Below are 19479 nucleotides of genomic sequence, written 5' to 3' on the forward strand. Positions count from 1 at the left end.
AGTGAATCATGGCAATGGGCTTAATATGAACCTGGAACATTTAGCAGATTGCTGCTTAAATCAGACTCTTGAGAACCAACTGAAGAAATGAGATGCGCTTCCACAGCAGTTGTCCAGGTATTTCTTGGGGGAAATGGTATGAATCATGGCTCACCCTGGCCTGCTAAAGCTTCTTGTGCAGGTGTTAGCTCTGAGAGCAGTGCTAACTAGCAGGCATTTCCACTACTCCTGTGTTAGATGAACAGGGCTTAAATAGGGGATCTTGACTCCATGATGAGGACCCACCTGTGTGCTCCCTCGGGCACCATCCCCATACGCTTTTACCTGAAGTCAGACAGCTGGATACTGTAACCAGGCTATGAGAAGCCCTTTTCTCTTCTCTCTGCATTTCCACAATGAGGTCTCCTGCGCATCCAGGAGTCTTGGCATCCGCCTTCCTCTGCTGGGATCATTTGGGTCTACCTGGACCTGTTTTGTGCTCCTCTCTTCTCCTCTAGCAGAAGGAGTTTTACTTTAGGATTTTCTGCTCAATGCAAATGTATGACTTGGTGGCAGAAGATGTGTTTCTCAGTTCAAGGAGGGCAGCTTCAAAACAGGTACAAACCTGGCCTGAAATAAGCCAAAGCTATGCTCTCTGTATGAAGGTAGTGATTATTCCAGGTAAGCTCAGGAGACATTAACTCATCCACTTTATGTAGCACACAGACATCATCAGAGATAGTAGATGCTCAGAGCTATGGCAGAAAACAGTCCACTACAAGTAAAGGAAGGTTTGCAGAGAGGAGCAGATCTTTCACAGCTCCAGTTGGGAACAGTGAACAAACCTCAACCATTTACTTTCTCTATCCAACCTACAGCAAAGATGAGGTTGCTCAGAGCACAGGACCAGCCACAATCCTACCCTCTGAAGCAGCATGTCAGTAGACTTGTTGCTGACAGAGTTGAAAGTAGAGTTACTTGAACTAAGAACTAAACAAAGAAACCAGTCCCATTGAGCCAACGGGGATTTTGCTGCTTAGCTTGCTCCTTCCAGCAATTTTTGGATTGAGGTAGACAGAAAATAGAGATCATTAATCACAAAGGTTGATAGGAAGGAAACAACAAAGAGGTGGGAAATGGAAAGAATGTCATATGAAATCTATTTGTGATACATGGATGACCAGTACCTTTTCTTGGGCACTATGAAAGTAGCTCCTTGTTTTTCACAGAGCAGGGAAAGAAGGAATGACTTAGCAGGCACTTAACCCCACATGTGGGAAGTTGCAATGAACAGATATAAACAAACAGCAGAATCTTCTTTGCTGCCATAAAACATCTGCTGCCATCAAATACAGAGAGTGCTGTGCTAGCAACTAATAGCGATGGTCTTCTGGTCACATTTATTAGGATGCTTTCAGCTGGTCCAAATCAAACATACAAACAAATAGCTGCATAAAGAATGCCCTCAACAAACACAACTTTTTATTTCTGTAGAAAACAAGTAAGACACTCTTCAGGAAGGACCAGCTTATGAAAAAGCTGTTTGCATGTTAATGTACATAAATATACAGGGTTACAATTTAGTGGGAAATACATTTAAAAAACTTTCAAGTACACAAAATAAACATAGTAAAATTGGATTATCCTTTCCAAACAACTGCCTAAGAGATAAACATTTCTCAAACAGAATGAGCTTCCACTCATGATATGCCAGGTATCTCCACTGGATATGCACTGTAAGAGGGCATGAGGATGGACAGGACCAGAAGGTAAATATCCAGTGTTTGAGATTAACAACAAACTTACCCAAGACAGTTCAGTCCCCATTCTCTTTAGCTATCAGGATTTGCGTAGTGTGACGACTCCCCAGCCAGCCCATGAGAGCTGAGAGGTAGGAAATACCCCTTTACTTCCACCTTCGGATTTCTAGAAGGTTAATGTTTTACAGCTTCGTTAACAATGACATTGTGAAAATCCTGTGCCCCACTTGTGACACCGTGAGGCCATTATTAACAGTCACAGAAATGAGAAAATAGCAATACAGTCTTGGCATTCAGGCTGCCAGGCAGTAAACACAACTGATGGACATGGAACTTATACAAAAAAAGCTGCTGGATGCCATCAGCCTCTTGAGTAGAAGGAATAATGTCTACAGATATGGAAAAATAGCATAAATCATCACAGACTTCCAGAACAGTTTCCTCATGACTGTTGAGACACTCAACAGAGAATTCATAGCATCATTTAAATAAAACAGCAAATTACATGAATATGAAAGACTTTTGCCATGTACAGGAAGCCAAAGACGGATCCTTATTTTACAAACTATATTCTGTTCCTTCTACTCTTTGTACTACAGGAGTTTAGAGATCTATTACATCACCACACTTTTTTCTTTTATAAAATTTTACAAACTGAGGAGTAAAACTAAGTGAATCCCCAAGAGAGAAGGCAAAGGCACCTGAACAATAGATGCTCCCTGATCCTGCTCTACTTACTTTCATGTTAAAACTGTTAAAATAAGCGACCTGTGCATTTGGGATTGCATCCCATTTCCAAGCCATGCAACGGCAGAGATCCCATGCTTCACTTTAGCTACTGAAGTGCAAAGGGCAATTCAAGTTTTCTTAACAGTCTCCAAGACAAAAATTAAACATTTGGAAAAACAGAAACATTTAAAACTCTTCAAACAATTTTAAATCAGAACGGTTTCTATCAGAACATCACATATTTTACACACTTTTTTTAAAAAAATCAAGAGACTCAGCATATTAAATAAGAATCTACATATCTTAAAAAACAGAGAGAGTTTTACAATTGCAGCTGGAAATGTTAATTGTCCCATCTTCCAAAACAGGACTGTTCATAAGTTATTTCTTTGCAGTGCCTCACAAAGATTTTGATTGGCATCTGGTTCTTCAGTCATCACTTCCACAGTTTCCCACTCCCCTGACCTGCTGGATTTCTTGATGGCCTCTACTACACTTTGCATGTACAGGCCATCTTCAAAAGAGGCTGCCATAGAAACAGGTTTATGATCCCATGTCCGACGATCTTCCTGGTCTTGGAAAGACTGTCGCAATGCTTGCGCCATGTACACCATTCCTTTTAGGTAGAGCAGTGGGATGTCTTTAAATCCCTTTTCCAAAAGGCCTTTGTTGACAGTCAGAGAATCTGTAAACAGTAGTTCTTCTTGGAGCGCCGTGTTCTTCTGCCCGTACAAGTCTGTCCCACGAGCTATAAGGCGACCGGTGGATCCAACGACCATGACTTCATGAATGAATGATCCAGGCATGTTAAAGTTGAGAGTCACAGTGCAACAGACACCCTCACTCATTAGCATCTGAAAAAAGCAGAAGTCATCGCTAGTAACATGACGGATCCCGCTTATAGCTGTGTTCTGCTTCACAAAAGTCTTGAGCAAACCGTGGACTTTCTCTGCTTTCCTGCTGGTGAGATGAGTTAGGAGGTCGATAATGTACGTTCCCATTGTATGCAGGCCACCTCCTCCCATTAACTCATCACAGATCCAGTTGTATTTGTGGCTGAGCAGGCTTCCCCCATACACTCGTACATCACAGATCATCACATTGCCCACGTAGTGTTCTTCTATCAACTGCTTCATCTTCACAAAGGCAGGCAAGAAACGGAGAACGTTGCCAACGATGCTCATCAGCTTGGGATAATACCTGGCAGCTGTAACCATTCTGAAGGCATCCACAGAGGTAGCAGCTTTCTCACAGATCACGTTCTTCCCTATTCCTGCAGTATAAAAAAAAGAAATAATATGGCACGCACGGAAGACAAACATGCTCAGATGGCCTGAAGGTTGCCATGAAGCAATGTTTTCTAAGAGCCAGGCTTTCCTGCTCCAATTGCAAAGCAAAGGTCTAGGAATTAGAATAAGAACATCAAGTGTGCAGCAAGTCTCAAAGCAGCTTCCAAGATGTTTTGGTTGCAGAGCCAACAAACTCCCACAGAGAAAGGCTCCAAAGAAAAGAGTTTCTAGATTGTGACAAGATATGACAACGATGACCATTTGGTGGGGGAGCTCAGCTGTTCCATTTTAATTCTGCTCTTTCAAATTAAGGGTAGCAGGCTATTTGTTTAGAAACATGTTCCAAAAATGAAATAGTCCCACTAAAATAAATCTGATATACTTTGGGCTTCCCAAATCAAAAAGAAATCCTTAAGATTAAGCAACTGCTTTAAACTCTGCTAGGGGAACACCCACCACCACCCCCCTTTACTTTCTCTGCTTTCCCTCTAGTAGGGTGCTCATTCAGATCTCCCCAGCTGCCATTTTTTTTTCCTTTTAAATGAATACTGCATTTCAGGAAATCTCCCTCTTGCAGTCAAATTCGGTGAAATTGGACTATGATGCCATGAGTTATTAGGTGGGACAGCAATAGGCAGATGGTCAAACAGCAACAAAACACAACACAGAGAAGGAAAATCATCATGGGAATCTGTGCTCTGCAGAGAAAAGGTGACTGAAGGGGAGATTTGATTATGACTTTGTATTTTACTATCACTATGAATGTGTTATTTTAATAAATTAATAGAAATGGGAGATACAAGATACTTAGGGGCCTGTATAGCAGACACAAGAATTAGAAATAATGTTTTTGGTAAGTGGATTGCTTCAACACCATTGCTAATTGAAAAGCAAGGCATTTTGGTCTGTATGTGTAGGACAGCTGTATCAGCAGGAATGACTTCTGCTTGTATAATTAGACAGCAAAGGTGACTATATGAGTTGTATAGATGAGAACTGCATTTGCAAGCTGACTCACTTGAGGTCTTATTGCTAGCAATGCACCTTGGTCTTGCTCCCAGCCTGAACCAACATGGGCAGTCAATAAATTCATTCTTTTACTTCTAAGCAGAAATAAACAGCATCCCAGGGCAAGCTTCAACCAAAATCCTACATCCCACGCTCTGCTGGGATTCCTTCTCCCTTCCCCATCCTCACCTTTTTCTTCCTTCCTTCTCCTTTATGGCATAGCTTTGCTTCTCCTTTATGGCATAGCTTTGCTTTTCCATATACATCTATTCCAATAAAAAACTTACAGGCATTTTTCAATATAATATCCAGAGACACATCTAAAGTCTCCAGACATTAACTGGCGATGTCAGACTTGAAGGTCAGCCTCTTCATGTGCCATTTTCTGCCTAAGAGTTACAGGAAATACAGTATACAGTAGCAGGCACCTCTCTGAAAGCTACTCCTTACACAGAAGTGGACTGCGCTCCTTTCTCAGAACTGCCTTGGTTTTTATCGATTCCCCAACGAAAAGACAGCAGCATAATCATTTAAATCAGGCTCTTACATAATATGGGAAGCTGAATCCCACACTGCAGCTCCTGCATCGAACGCTCCACCTCCTGGCTGGATGGAGGAAACCTTTCAGTAAGCCATCAGAGCGGTCCAGCTGCTGGTGAGCAGAATGAAGTGAAAAAGGAGCTCTTGTGACAAATCTCTAGGCCCAACTCAGCCAGGGAACAGGGGCAGCTAAAGTCACCTCTAAGCATATATTTTTAATGGGTAAAATCAAAATCCAGCCAGGAGAATGACAAGACTACCAAGTTGTCATTGCTAGCAATGGTTCGAGTATGAACAGTCCTCATCCAAAGAGCACAAAAATAATAAACCTCAGGTTTCGTTAAATTCTAGTGGTCTTTTCTAAAGACCCTAAATAAATGTACATCAAAAAAAGCTTTGATAAAGAAAGGGTCAGGTCAAACTCCCTGGAGTCTCCAGGAGCTCAGGTGTGCTCCCCACTATCTTGCTGACTGCCAGATATTCCTGGTTACCCCTTGGTAACCTATTCAGGGACCATTCCCGACTCTCCTGCCCCAATCCCTGCTGCTAAGACGGACACTGTTCTTTCAGTATTCTGGAGGGCTTGCTGAGCGTCTCTTAAGATGCTTCAGTGCCTGATTTATTTGCTTTGTTGTTACCCAATAGTTCTAAATGGCACTTATCTCAAGCCAAGTTACATTAAAATACAATTAAAAAAAAAAAGTAAAAGGTTCTTCACAGCATCCCAAGTAGATCAGACCATTCTCAAAGTTCACAGAAAATAAAATCCACTCTTGATCCGTGCACATACAGGGCACAGCTCCACTTCTAGCGGCCTGCTGGTCCTGTTTTCCCCCTTGTGCAACTCCATCCCCCTCTGGCATGGATTTGACTGTACAATGAGCCAATTCAGGGTGCAAAACCAACACACAAATATTCACTTATCTCCGCTGTTTTTCTGGCAGTTTATTGCCCTGATTTGACTCTCCACAAAGTCAGGCAATTGCCAGCATCAACACAAAAGGGGACGGGAACCAGATTCACGCGGTCACGGTGGGCGGGGAGGGCTGACCACCCAACACCGTCACCGCAAGCTGATCTAACAAGCCTCCCTGGTTCTGCCACCCACTCGCCCTCATCTTCGCGTCAGCTCCGGGCTCTTTTTGCCAGCGCAGGCTGAGCCATTTAGGGTGCTGAAAGTGATTGATCCCTTTCCTGGATGGCAGTCAACTCAGCGCGCCGACACCGCTCAGCGCAGCCCATCGAGCACCGCTGCAGTGCCAGGACACAGCGGAAGGGGGTGGATAAGTGGAGAGGGGGCTGGGGACACCCAGCGGCGAGACCCCCATAGGGTGCTGCGGGACTCAGCCCGGGGGCTGCACAAGACAAGGGGAGCTCACCAGCACAGACTGAGAAGCCCGCGACGTAACGCCCGCACAGCTGCCTGCAGAGGAGACCGTCTCCAAGCTCATGGAGATGGCCATTCAGCAAGAGAAAGGGCTGTGCAGGGGATGGTCACAAGGTCCCTTACAACGTAATGGCCATGTCTTCCGGTTTGCCTCAGTGGCAACAAGCTAGTACGGCAGTAGCTTAGCTGCCCATGGGACCACAGTCCAAGATGAAGCTTTCACCACAGGCTGTCCTAAGAACACATCTCAGCATCTTCTCTGTGCGTATCTCGAGTGCATCTCCCCATCTAGCAGACCAAACATACTAGCTTCTATAGACAGTCACTCCACTGAAGCCCTCTGAGGAAGCTAGGGAGAGATTTAATCTCACTCCCCAAAATTATCTATTTTCTGCTTATTCAAGAAGTAGGCTGTCCATTCTACATAACAAAAGCCAGTGCTCTTTTCCTGGGAGATGCAGGTTCCTCTGTTAGCCCACACTGCAGTTAACAACTCAGAGCCTCCACAGACCCTCTGTGCTCTGGTGATGATTCCTTGGAAAGTGTTTCTTACTCTCAGTGTCACATTTCCTGTCAGCGAATGTGAAACTACATGTTTAACATAATCATCTTAGTATGAAGGTATGTATGCAGCTCTTAGCTAGCTCTCAGACTGGTAACGACTGCAATTAACCCTGAATGGGCTTGAGGCGACTGGCCTTAACATCCTCCCCAAAACAATGTTGAGTTCTGCCCTGAAGGAAAGGCATTAGGTGGCTGCATGCCTTTCTGCTGGTATTTCATTGAGAAGTGGAAAAAGCAAAAAGTGATTTTTTTTTTTAACTTGCTTTCTCTACCATTTTACATGCTCCAACCATTTATGATGGCTTTGCCAACAGAAACAGGCTCTGGCACCAGTAAGATTCCACTACGTGAGCAGAGGAAGGATGTGCTGATGTGACCAGAGTGCAAAACCTGATTACACACCCCCAGCAAAAACATCCAGCTCCCTTGATCTTTAGCAGTTTGGTTCTGCCACCTGCAATGGGGTGACTGTCCCTTCTGTAGAGCACAGGATGTAAGAAGCAGCTCGACCCTATTTCATCAAGGTGATGATGCTTTTGGAAATGTCTAAGACACAGGAAGAACATACCCAGACACTAAAGAGAAAGTGGTCCTGTGTAACCTTAGTGCTTAATGAAAGTGAGAAGGGTAGCATCAGTTCACTCTTTCTTCTGGGGACTAGGGCCACCTGCCTTGTAGACTCAGTGAGTGTCTCACTCTTCTTGTCAGGCTAGGTTGTCCTCTTTTGTTTCCTTCCCCCTTTTTAAGGGAGACTCCATCAGAGAAAAAGTGTTTTTTGAAGACCTGGTTTGAACATGGTTCCAAGTGAGACAGAAGGATAAGCTAACAAATTAGGGTTAAGGCGCAAAAAATTAATCTGCATCCAGCAAAACTCAGAACCTACATCTAGTGCTAGTAAGTTAGGCATGCTTGGGTCTGTTCTCTGGTACTGACTGGCACAGAGGAGCCCATACTCATATCACAAATGTGCCTTGCTCTCCAGAGCAGGATGCCTGCATCTGAAGTGCTAACTGGGTACAGTGTTTAGCCCAAATTGGCTCCTAAATTGTGCCAGAAGGTTGCTTGGGAGTCTGACAGCTGGCACTGACCAAAACCACTCCACCAAGGAGCGCTCCAACTATTCCACAGCACGGACTGCATCCAGGCTGGAGCAGGTTATTTTGGAAGCTGAAAGCAGTTATCGAGTGCCTGTAAGACCACCTGAGATGAAAGAGGGTCCTTGAAACACCTTCTGTATTTCTATTAGAGTGCTTAATAAAAGTGTGAACACTCAATATTCCTTACTAAAGCAATCAGATCAGATTCTGAACAGACTGCTACTCTTCCTGATACAGCAGAAATCACCTTTTCAAAACATATTTCCAAGTAGATACCCTCTTTAGAACATTTATCACTAGCTCCACGTGCAGGAGAAAAACCACTTTTATTTATGGCTATTTAATTGGCTGTTGTAGTAGGAGGGAGAGCAAAGAAAAAAACGGACTCCATACCCAGGATTCCTTAAACAAACCATCCACTCCCATATTCAGAAGTAAAACCCCATGCTAGATTCTAGGAATTTTCAAACTGATTCCTGAGACGGGAAATAAGCTAAACATTTAAAAAGACATCCTTCACCTCTTGTTCATCTAATACATCCAAAACATAGTTTCAGTCAGCAAAATATCTGATTCAGAGTGTGCTTACATCCTATGGAAATAATCAAAAAGTAACATGAACTGAGACTTTTTGGATGGCAGGATAAACTAGATCCTTTTTTTTTTTTTTTTTTTTTTCCTTAAAGGAATCTTACATCTTTAGTCAGATCCATGCTGGCCATCAGCCAAGAGCTCTCAGCTTCTCCTGTAGCTAGTTAGCCATGCCAGATCCAAAACTTGCCTTATTTAAGAAGTATTTTAAAGCACTGGTTAATAAAACAGAAGCACAGAAAACCCACTGCTTTCTCATCCTACCTGTATCGCATTCCTGTCTCCTGACACAGCACAAACTTTACTCCTCTTAGCCCCTTCCACTGTGACCCCGCCATTCGAATACTGCAGCCATTGCTGCAGAAGGAGAGATGGTAAATGGATTTCTCCTCAGCAAACCTCAAAACCCTCCAGGGGAAGGAGAGGACTAAGGAAAAAGAAAATATGGAGAAAAATCAAATGTTTCCAGTGAATGAAATACAGGGATGGGGTGCGAGGGTTTACCAGGCAATGCAGTTAGGAGGGGGACCTGGCTGGGGGTCATGCAGCCTGGCCGGGTGGCATAAGAGGTGGGCTGGGATGGCCTTGCCACCAAGACAGCTACTGCTTCACCTGCTTGATTGGTTATCTCCCTGGCTATCACATGTACAGCTGCCCATCCAGCACTTCCTATAAATATCTAAAATCTCCCCAGCCTTGCCTCTTTCTGCTTGAGTTGTAATGTTGAACTATTAAAACCATTTATCCCACGTGAATATGTTCATTCCATTGAAGTGCCACTACTTTATTCACCCGCTTTTGAATAATGCAAGGTATTTGAGGTTAAACCTAGAGAGATGTATAACTGGCCATTACCAAAGCATACTAGGTTACTGCTTTGCCCATCACAAGAATTTGGGAGTGACAGAGGAGCCTTCACAAAATAACCAGCTTAGTTTCAGACTTGCTTGCTTTGGAAGCCTCCCAGTGAATGTCAGCTCATTCCAAAATGCTCTCTTTCATTTCATTTCTTGTTTGCATAAGTCTTGAAAAGACCTCCATGCTATTTGTTACAGAGATGGGAAGCACAGTATGCAAAGAGCATTCATAACATGTTTGTTCATCCTGTTTCAGAACAGGAAATCTGGATCTGTCACAATGCAAAGCAGCAATACAGCCTTTGCTGATTCTCTCCTTCATAATTAACAGGTACGTGCTATAATCTGTAGTGACTCTACAAAATCAGGTGTCCAAACAATGTATTTTGCAAAGATTTCTTATTCTCAAACTATGTAATCAACCCATGTAATTCAAAACATGCAAAGTAAAAGGCTTCCTTTGTAGCTGTTCCACAAACTACCCATTTAAAGGCTGGGCTCTGCATGGGCAACAGTGTTACCATTAATATCCTGAAGAAATTTTTATCTGAGAATTCCTAATGTTTTGTCTCCTTAAACTTGGCTTCATATACATATTGTCTACTTCACATTCCACTCTAGCCTGTCACTCAGCTCTGAGTTCATTTAACACAGAGATGAATGCATTTTAACTGTGGGACATGAACCACAAAATTAAATTTCATTCCTCTGAGATCAAAAGAAGCACAAATTTTAGAATAGCTCCTTGCTTTACCTGCTGTCAAGATAAACCATAAGATTATACTGTCTTAATTTGATTTATTCTCAAGGCTTTGATCTGTTCTGTCTAGTTCATGAATTCAGTCTAGTGTTATTATTTTGCCCCTGTCATGCCAGGATTGTACCTATGCTTGTTTCTGGGCATTGATCAGTGAGAAATTTAATGCAAATAAATGGAACACCCTGGAAACAGTAGGCCTCTCCTTTTCACCAGTAATAAAATGTAAGCGCATGATACGACAAACTGTTTTCATTGTACCGCATCTGATCTTTCCTAAATCCCTGTCTCAGCTAGTAGAACATCGGTGTAGCATCATGTACAATTCCCAGCCAAGAATCCTCTAATCACAAACGTCACTATTTCAATCTGAATGTCCCTAAAAGACACACTTCACATCTTTGACCCTACTCTGATTTTGCGTTGCTCCAAAATGCTGAATCATAACAAGCTATCCAACATTGTGCTTAAAACATGTCACGACGTATTTGGTAGCCGGTATATAAATACCATTTCGACAAATCTGGAAAGCTGAAAGACAGGAGCAGCCTCATACTGGGTTCAAGATAGTTTTCAGATGGGAACATTTCAGGGAATATAGAAATAAGTGAAGAATAAACTGTCTTTTGCTACTCCATCCATTGATTTGCCTAGCATTTTCAACTTTCCATTGAAGCACAAATATCTATCTTGCAGTCAAGCATACATACCACCTCTGTACTTCTGCACCAGCTTTGACTCCCTTGCCTCCTCTGGGTAATGCCATCTGATGGGCTCCTAGTCTTTGCAGAAAAAAACCCAAATTCACCTTTTATTTACTAATTCACCAGAGAAGGTTCAAGTCTCCCTTTTAGCCCACTTCACACTTGACCATCAAAAGCTATGAGAGCTAGTGAAATGCTTATTACCTAACAAGTGTTTAAAAGAATTTTCAGTATTTACGAGAGAGACTTGCAGTTCAAATATTGAAAAAACAGAATTTCTTAGACTTAAAGAAGCCTAACGATGTAAACAAAAAAAAAAAACCAAACAAATTAACAATGTAAAAGATGATAAAGCCTGAAATATCTCTGTGCATATCTAAGTGGCATTTCAAAAGGTTTATATGAGGAATTATTTACTTCCAAAACAAATTACTGTAGAGCAAAGAGGTTAAGAACAACAAACCACGCTGGCTCACAGAGTTTAACCTACTTCTCCCTCCTAAAATGAATTCATGCGTATCTACTGTAAACACAATAAAAACATCACACTTGGTATTTACAGAATTATACACAAAGTCACACCAGCGCTGTACTATGCAAGAAGAACATTAACACTACAGAGTCACGCGCTGGAAAATTAAGGAATGTCAGGATGCCCACGCAGCTGGCTCCTACCTCCCTGCCCAACCAGTTCAGTATATCGTCCCTTCTCTCCCAGACACTTTGACCCAGACTTCCTTGTTAGATCCCTCCTGCCATCCCACATGGACCAACATCTGTCCCTTCCCCAACATCTGGGCCCTCCATTTCAAATGAAAAGATTCCCTGAGCATGTCTGCACTCGGGACCTCACAGCCTGCTACAGCCCGACGCCTCCGAGCTGTGGCCAGGCTAACAGCATACTCACTGAAGACAGCACCTTCAGAGAATTTAAGTCCTCGCTAACAAGACTATCAAGTAGATGCAAACATTTTCTTTCAAGACTTGTAACTTTCAAATGTTGTTTTATTTGTGGGGAAAATAAGCAGCACAGCTGAACAATCCCCCCCCCCCCCCCCCCTTCAGCTCCAAGGCAAATTTCAGGTTCCTATTCCAGAGCACAGGGAGATTTGAAATGAAGCAAGCAAGATTTTTTTTTTAAATGGGCATAAAAACTCCCCCCCCCCATCATCTTCTCTGAATTAGCTCAATCATTTTTATTACAGTCTTCTCACCATAAATTCAGTCTGAAAAGGATATGGGCCTATAAATAGTGTTATAACTATAAATAGTATTTTTACAAGAAATTCTAGGTAACCTTTCTTGCAGATGGCTTTGCCAATTCCGAACAAAATAGCCTTTAGCACTGTATGTGCACATTGGGACAACTAGAATAGTACTGGGCTAAGAGGTTCAAATTGCACTCTGCCAATAAGCTATAGATTTGGGGGCCAACTCCAAAGATAAAAAGGTACCTAGAGCTTTCACAGCAATTTGCCGAGTTAGCGGTGGAGGGATATTGATGCAAACCAAATCTACGTCCTGGTGCAGCAAGACATCGTCAGTCCGACTCGTGTAGAAGGAGATGTTCATTTCCTCTGCCAGCTGTTTTGCCTCCTCTTCAGTCTTCCCCCAAAGTGCTTCGATGGAGAAGCCCTCTGCTCTCAGCAAGGGGACCAGTACCCGGGCAGTGCTGCCAGTTCCAAAAACGCCCACTCCAGGAAGCATTTTCATTCTGCGTTCATTCAAGCATCAGGGTCTACATGTAGGCCTTCGATAAAATGCTAAACTCCTCAGTTTTCCGTTTTGACCACAGTTCCTAAAACAGGAAAAGTTACAAGCGAGTATCAACAGAGGGCATATTTTGACATCAAACGCAGCAAGTCCAAATGCTACCTATTACCTTCACGTGGCATGCAAAATATTCAAAGATCCTCACAAAGGAAAAAAAAAAAGCCAATATAGAAAAAAACCTTGCAATTTTTGGAGAAATGATATTAAGGGAACAAGCTAAACAGTTCTATTGCAGAGGACAGGAAGAGCGATAATAAAGCGGTTCGACTAAGTCATGAGTTTCTCCTGAGCTTCAAAACACAGGAAGCATGTACAGAAATACATAGGAGCATGCCAGGACAAGTCAGAAAAGTCAAGGCACAAACTGTAACTGAGAGGAGACATCAAGGGGACAGGACATACAGTTTATCGCATCAGCAGTAAAAGTAGCGCTGCTGAAGTTGAGACAATGTCAGTCTCTAAATAAGATAAAGGTTTGTGAGATGAGGTAATACCTTTTATTAGGGCAACTGATATAGCTGGAAAAAATAGGCAAGCTTTGGAGCACATAAGCCTTTTTTCCAAACTAAATATACAGGTTGAAAACAACTATTTTGAGTTTAACAATTACGCCAAACAGTTAAGACACTCGAGAGAAAATCTAGAAAATAGGTTCTGTGGGGAAAGCTGGGATTCACTGAGCTTGTTTAGCCTGGAGAGGAGGAGGCTAAAAGGAGACATAATGTCACTGTTAAAACACATAGAAGGCTGCTTCAAAAAGGAAAAGGACATTCTTCTATCCGTGGCCATTGTGGGTACTCAGGGTTTTCCTCAACTCTGGACCAGTTAAAAATATCTCCTTCTGCCCATGACATTCAGTAGAGACTGGGAACACAGGTTCTTGCACACAATTATTATATTTCCTATAAACAAACATTTGGTTTAGCCAAATATTTTTTTTTAAAAACATATTTCCTGATAAATTAATCCCTTCAGACTCCTACTTGCATGTCTGTCTGAGAACTACCTCTGGCCACAATGTCCTTTAGCAGAAGTCTGCTCAATCTGTGATGCCACTGCAACCTATGATTTGGTTTTTGTTGTTGCGTGCTTTCTTGAATTCACATCTGCTACACCCACTGCTGATGATCTTTCTCATGTTCATAAGATTTTTTCTTTAAAAAATAAGGTTACTCAGAATCAGGTTTCCTTAAAAGTCTATAATGAAAAGGCAAAGATCACGTTGCTAACAGAACTGATACTAGAAAAAATCCCCGCAAGCCATCCTGCGAGCGGCAAGAGACGATTTGGTTGCAAAAGACACAGAACAAAGCACAGTTACGCATCTCCCCATCCTAAAATGCTCAAGCTAAGTTACAACGCGTGAAAGCAAATCCTGACCTAGCATTGGGAAGTACTAGCATACATAAGTCAACGTACCCATAGGGCAAATGTTTTATATGCTATTAGCATTTTGTTAGTTTGGGGGCATTGCCTATACAAGTACGTACACTGACCAGCATAACAATAATACTGACTGAACATCTAGGTGTTTCTGCGATATAAGCACTGAACGAGAAAACAGAAACATTACCATTTGTGATTAATTTGCAATATACATATAAATATTTATGGATGCCATAAAATGTTATGAAACATTCACTGAACTAATTCTGTATGTTTTTTCCTCATTCTGTGGGACATTGGCTTTGCAGTGCTACACTCATTGTCTTTCCTTATAAACATGAGCAAAGTTCATTTGCATTTAAAATTTACTCCTCTTTCTCCAACACTTAGCTGATCACTCAAATAAGGATGGCATCAAAGGAATCTTGAAAATGTTTATTCTTCTACAGAAAAAGATAGCTTACTGGCAGGAAAGATGGTTTATATTTATGATTGTTTTCTGTAAGCCAAATGAACAAAAATAAAGCCTGACAACTGGATGGCAGGTAAGTATAGATCTTAGTCACCCCACACATATTTGGCAATTTATAGCTGGAATAAGAAAAAGTGCCTGTGGTAAGAAGAATTCTTTTTGAACACACACAAACTAAACATATTGGAAGACAGACAGAGCAAGTACATGTCTGCTTGCAAAAGATTGCACAGACATGCTCAAAAACATATAACAAAAGTTTAGAAAAGGGTGAATTGCCTGAAACTGCTATTAAAAGCACACTGTAGTACTCAACATATATAATACGAGACTCTTGCCTTTCAAGGAAGCTGATTTCCATAACATTTGCTCATTTTAAGTTCTATTTCTTTCCAGTTTCTTGTCCAACTGCCTCTTAAAAGTCCCAGTCACATGGAATTCACTCAAAACTCACCTATTCCCAAAGAGCAGCGTGCAGCTGCTTGAGCATCACCAACAGCTATCAGCTCAGACCTACAAAAAGTAGCATTTTACTTCCGTGGAGACCTACTATTGATCGTGTAATGCCTTAAGCCCAACACCAACTCACCACCAAGTGCTACGACAGCAGTCCAGAGCCATCAAAGAACTGGCAAGCCCAATCTCAGCAATGACTTCCAGCAACTCAACCACGCTCTTGGCAATTGAAGACATGGCCCGCACCCCCAGCAGGGTTTGAAAGCCCCCCAAATAACGCAGCCAGATGGTTCTGCAGAGAGAAAAGTGTCACTGGCCAGAGGGCATGCCTCTCTTCCCCGACTTGAGAGCTCCCTGTAGCCTCTTGCTCCCTCTCTATCTTCACCACCTGGAAAGTCACAGTGGGATCAGTGTGGATGTTGAAGGGCAATGAAAATGAAGTATTATACAGGAGAAGTCACAGAGCACACACGATGTGGACAGAATCAGAATAAATATTAAGAGAGCTGTAACAGAGATTCTGCAAAAGCTTTTTTGAAAGGGGGTACCAACACGTACCCCATGCAGCACGCACACTAGTGAACTACTTTGCAGACGCATTGCAGAGCCTGGACCTGAGGCGTTCCTGCCCAGGCCACCCCTGGGAAGCAATCTAAAAACCCAGCGTATCAGAATGAGCTCCCAGGTGAGAAAAGAGGAATCTGTAATTAACAGATTTCTTCATCAGAAAGAACAGAGAGACTGAAAGAACATCACTGTGTTACTGCAAAAATCCCTGGTGCACCTTCCTGGGGAACACTGTGGGAGTTTCTGATCCTTCTCATCTAAGAAAAGAAAAAAAAGTAGAACTGGCAAAGGCTCAGAGAAGGACAATCAACAGCACACATCTTCCATATGACAAACACCTAACCAAGCAAAGACTCCTCAGCCCGGGAAAGAGGTTACTGAGGGGGGATACTACGGAAGGTAAGAGTCATGCATGGCACAGACAGGGTGGAGACAGACCAATTTTTCACTGTCTCTTCCTTTACGAAAACCGGCGCAGATCTAATAGAAAGCAGGATCAAAACAATCTAAAGAAAGTGGTTCTCGACACAAAACTGATAAGCTGTGAAATGCCTCGCCACAGGACATTGCGGGTGCTAACAGCTTACATGGATCCAAAGGGAGCTCAGACAAGCTCAAGGAACCCACTGAGGGTTACAAATTACAGAAGTCATCTCCAGCTCAACAAGCAGCTGAGCTGAAAAAAACTGGAAGCCCAGCAAGTGCAGAGAGAGCAAACGGGAAAGGGGCGTCAGTGCATGGATGCCTTCTTCTTACACCCTTCCTCAGGCTTGTGCTATCAGAGATGGGCTAGTATGTTTTTGCACAGTCTTATCACCCTGTTTGGGGCAGGGAAATGAAATTGTCTCCTTTTGCAGATACACTGATCTGCAAATATGACTTGGAACAGACACCAGCACACGCCAACTGAAGACATTACCACTCGGAGCCATTTCTCTAAGTGTCTCATTGAAATTTGGGTATCTAGAGTTACATAAGTATATGCTGCCAAGTGTCCCCAAGAAGCCAAACAGCTCCCTTCTTTGGCTGTAGGACTCCAAATGCATGGCAAGATTCAGCAGAATGGAAACAGGCCTGAGAAAGAAAGGCCTGAACCTGAGGAGACAAGCACCAGCTTCTGTGCCCTCCAAACACCAACTTAGAATTAGGTGCAATTTCTATAGTTACTCTAGGAACCAGAAAGTCTAAAACCTTAAAACAAGACTGACCAAATTAGTTGCACAAATAGATCATCAGCCTTTTTTAAGCCAGTCTTTCAGAAAAGAATAATTCCTATATATTGGCATCTCTTGTCAGCAAACACTGGAATGAACACTGCTGTAAGGACCCTCCCTACCATGGAAACATCAGAAGGCAGGACTCTTATCTGGAAGTGAAAACTGGATTGAAACTGTTATCTTGCAGGTCAAATGATACAAATCAAATTCCCTTTTAGAGAGACAAAATCAGCAATGCCTGCAGCATCATTCTGAACTTGTATTTTCAAACAGAGGCACTTAAGGCTCTTAAATCTAATCTTGTCTCTAGCTACCTTTCCTTTTCATAACCACACAATGTTTCCATTCTTCAATGAATTTGACAATGTATTTGAAGTCACATCCTACTGTCACAGGAAGGAGTTGTTTGACTTTTTGGGATACATGGCAATAAACACATGACTTAATACATTGAAAAAACATGATTATTCCTACAGAATTTGATCATGATTCAATTCCACGTTGAATCAGTCAGAGGCAGAAATCTCAAAACCTCAGGGCTACAATACCCTGAAAGAGTTTGTGGATAATTATAGGTGGCCAAATAGAGTAAAAAAAACACAGTCTGTGTCCAAAAAGATGCCAGTTAGCTTAACACTGGCTCTCTGGAAGGAAAGAGCAATTCATACTTCTCTAACTCAGCCTTAAAGGTTCCACTTTGCTCCCGAGGAAAGCGATGTCGAGGCACTCGGTGCAGGAGCACACCAACAACTGGGGCACGCTTTTCGCCAGCCAGCTGTCGCTGCCTTCTTCGCAAAGAAGGTGAAGACAAGTACCAAGGCCTGCGCAAGCCAGAAACTGGTTGTGGCATCCCCATGGATCTCAAGGATGCATATGAATCCTTGACAAAATCCACATAGGAAATAAGCCAGTTTTCACCCGGAGACAGGGGTCTTCCACGAGTGACGGTAACTCACCGCTGAGACAGAAAGCCTGTAACGACAGACGCTGCTCCCAACCCTCAGCACTGCAAGGGCCCCGCAGAGGAGCGGAGACGCTGGCGGAGGCTGCAAGCGTGACTCGCCGACAGGCTTCCCGCAGGGACAGAGCGGGGGAACCGCACTGCTCCCCCCGAGACCAGCTGCCCCCCCTCAGAGGGGCCGACATCCTTTCCTTACCAAGCGCGTCCGGGGTGGCGGCCCACGGAGCCGCAAGCCTCCGCCACCCCCCCGGCCGAGGCGGTGCGATGCTCTGGCCTCCCGGTGCGGGATGCGCCGCCGGCGCCCGCCGCTGCCCCCGAGGCCCGCCGGGGTCCAGCGCGGCGGCGAGGCCGCGCCAGGGGCAGCGGCAGAAGCACGGACACGGCCCCTGAGGGGGCCCGGCTGGCGCGGCGCGCTCCCGCCGGCCGCAGCGGCCCGGGCAGCCCCTCGCCTCCCCGGCCCGGCCCGCACGGAGACGCCCGCCGGCCGCGGCACGGTGCCGGGCAGCTCCCGCCGCGCCCCCCGGGCCCGGCCCAACGCCCGCCGGCAGGGCCGCGCCCCCCCGCCCCCGTCGTGCGGCCCCCGGAGCGCGGCGAGCGGCCCCTACCTGCTGCCGGCCGGCGGAGGGGCTGCGCGGCGCCGCCCCGCCTCGCCCCCCGCGCATCTTCGCGCCGGGCGCGCTCCCGCGGCGGCGACGGCCGCGCGCTCCCGACGACGCCCTGCCCGGCCGCTCGGCGCATGCGCGGCGCCCGCGGCCCTCGGTGGGCGGGGCGGCCTCGCGCGCCGCGGGGAAGGAAGCGGGACCGCGGAGGGAAGGGCGGGCGCGTCCCCCCGCCGGGGCGCTGAGAGGCAGCGGGAGGCGTCCCGGCCGGGGCGGCGACAAAGCAGGCGGCGGGAGTGGGCTGTAGGAGCGCAAGGGCCGCAGCGCCCAGGGCTACCGGGGCAGGAAGGGGCGAGAGGAGGTGCCCCACCGGCTCCAGCTTCCTGCCGGTTCAGGCACCCCGCGCCGGGGCTGGCACGGCCACCCTGGGGCAGAGGGGAGCGAGGAGCCGTGGCCCAGGCCGGCTGCCCCGGGGCAGGTCTCCGTGCCCGCCTCTTGGAGGCGCCTACATCACGCCTCACAGCCGGAACGGGGCAGGGACTCCTAAAATGGCGGCGCCGTGGGAGGCTTCAGCCCGGCCACTTGACGTGGCGCCTGGTCACTAGGCCGGAGGCGGGGAGGAGGGCGGGCCTTCGGCCGACTGGCAGCGCCGACAGCCAGCAGAAGATCGGCGCGGTGTGTCGTCAGCGGCGGTGGTGAAGCGCCTCGGCTCGGCGGTCGCACTGAGGGCGGCAGTGGGTGCGGATACCGGGGGCACTTCGCGCCCGCCCGTCTCCCCCGCTGCCA

The 19479-nt window shown here is 45.2% G+C and overlaps 1 protein-coding gene across 4 annotated transcripts; it reads right to left on the reverse strand.

Moving 5' to 3' along the window:
- Positions 1-1439: 1439 nt before the first annotated feature.
- GFOD2 (Gfo/Idh/MocA-like oxidoreductase domain containing 2) lies at positions 1440-19259 on the reverse strand. 4 transcript variants are annotated; one of them, XM_064519361.1, is made up of 3 exons: positions 18700-18834; positions 12717-13060; positions 1440-3741 (listed from the first exon to the last, which is right to left on the reverse strand). In XM_064519361.1, the coding sequence occupies exons 2-3, from the start codon at positions 12973-12975 to the stop codon at positions 2843-2845; spliced, it is 1158 nt and encodes a 385-aa protein (XP_064375431.1). In that variant the 5' UTR covers positions 12976-13060; positions 18700-18834; the 3' UTR covers positions 1440-2842. The 4 variants fall into 4 exon arrangements, with proteins under 4 accessions (XP_064375431.1, XP_025959871.1, XP_025959872.1 ...); XM_026104086.2 differs by lacking the exon at positions 18700-18834 and adding an exon at positions 18291-18365; XM_026104087.2 differs by lacking the exon at positions 18700-18834 and adding an exon at positions 15483-15635.
- Positions 19260-19479: the final 220 nt, after the last annotated feature.

The sequence above is a fragment of the Dromaius novaehollandiae genome, chromosome 13 (genome assembly GCF_036370855.1).
Source record: "Dromaius novaehollandiae isolate bDroNov1 chromosome 13, bDroNov1.hap1, whole genome shotgun sequence".
NCBI classification, from domain to species: domain Eukaryota; kingdom Metazoa; phylum Chordata; class Aves; order Casuariiformes; family Dromaiidae; genus Dromaius; species Dromaius novaehollandiae.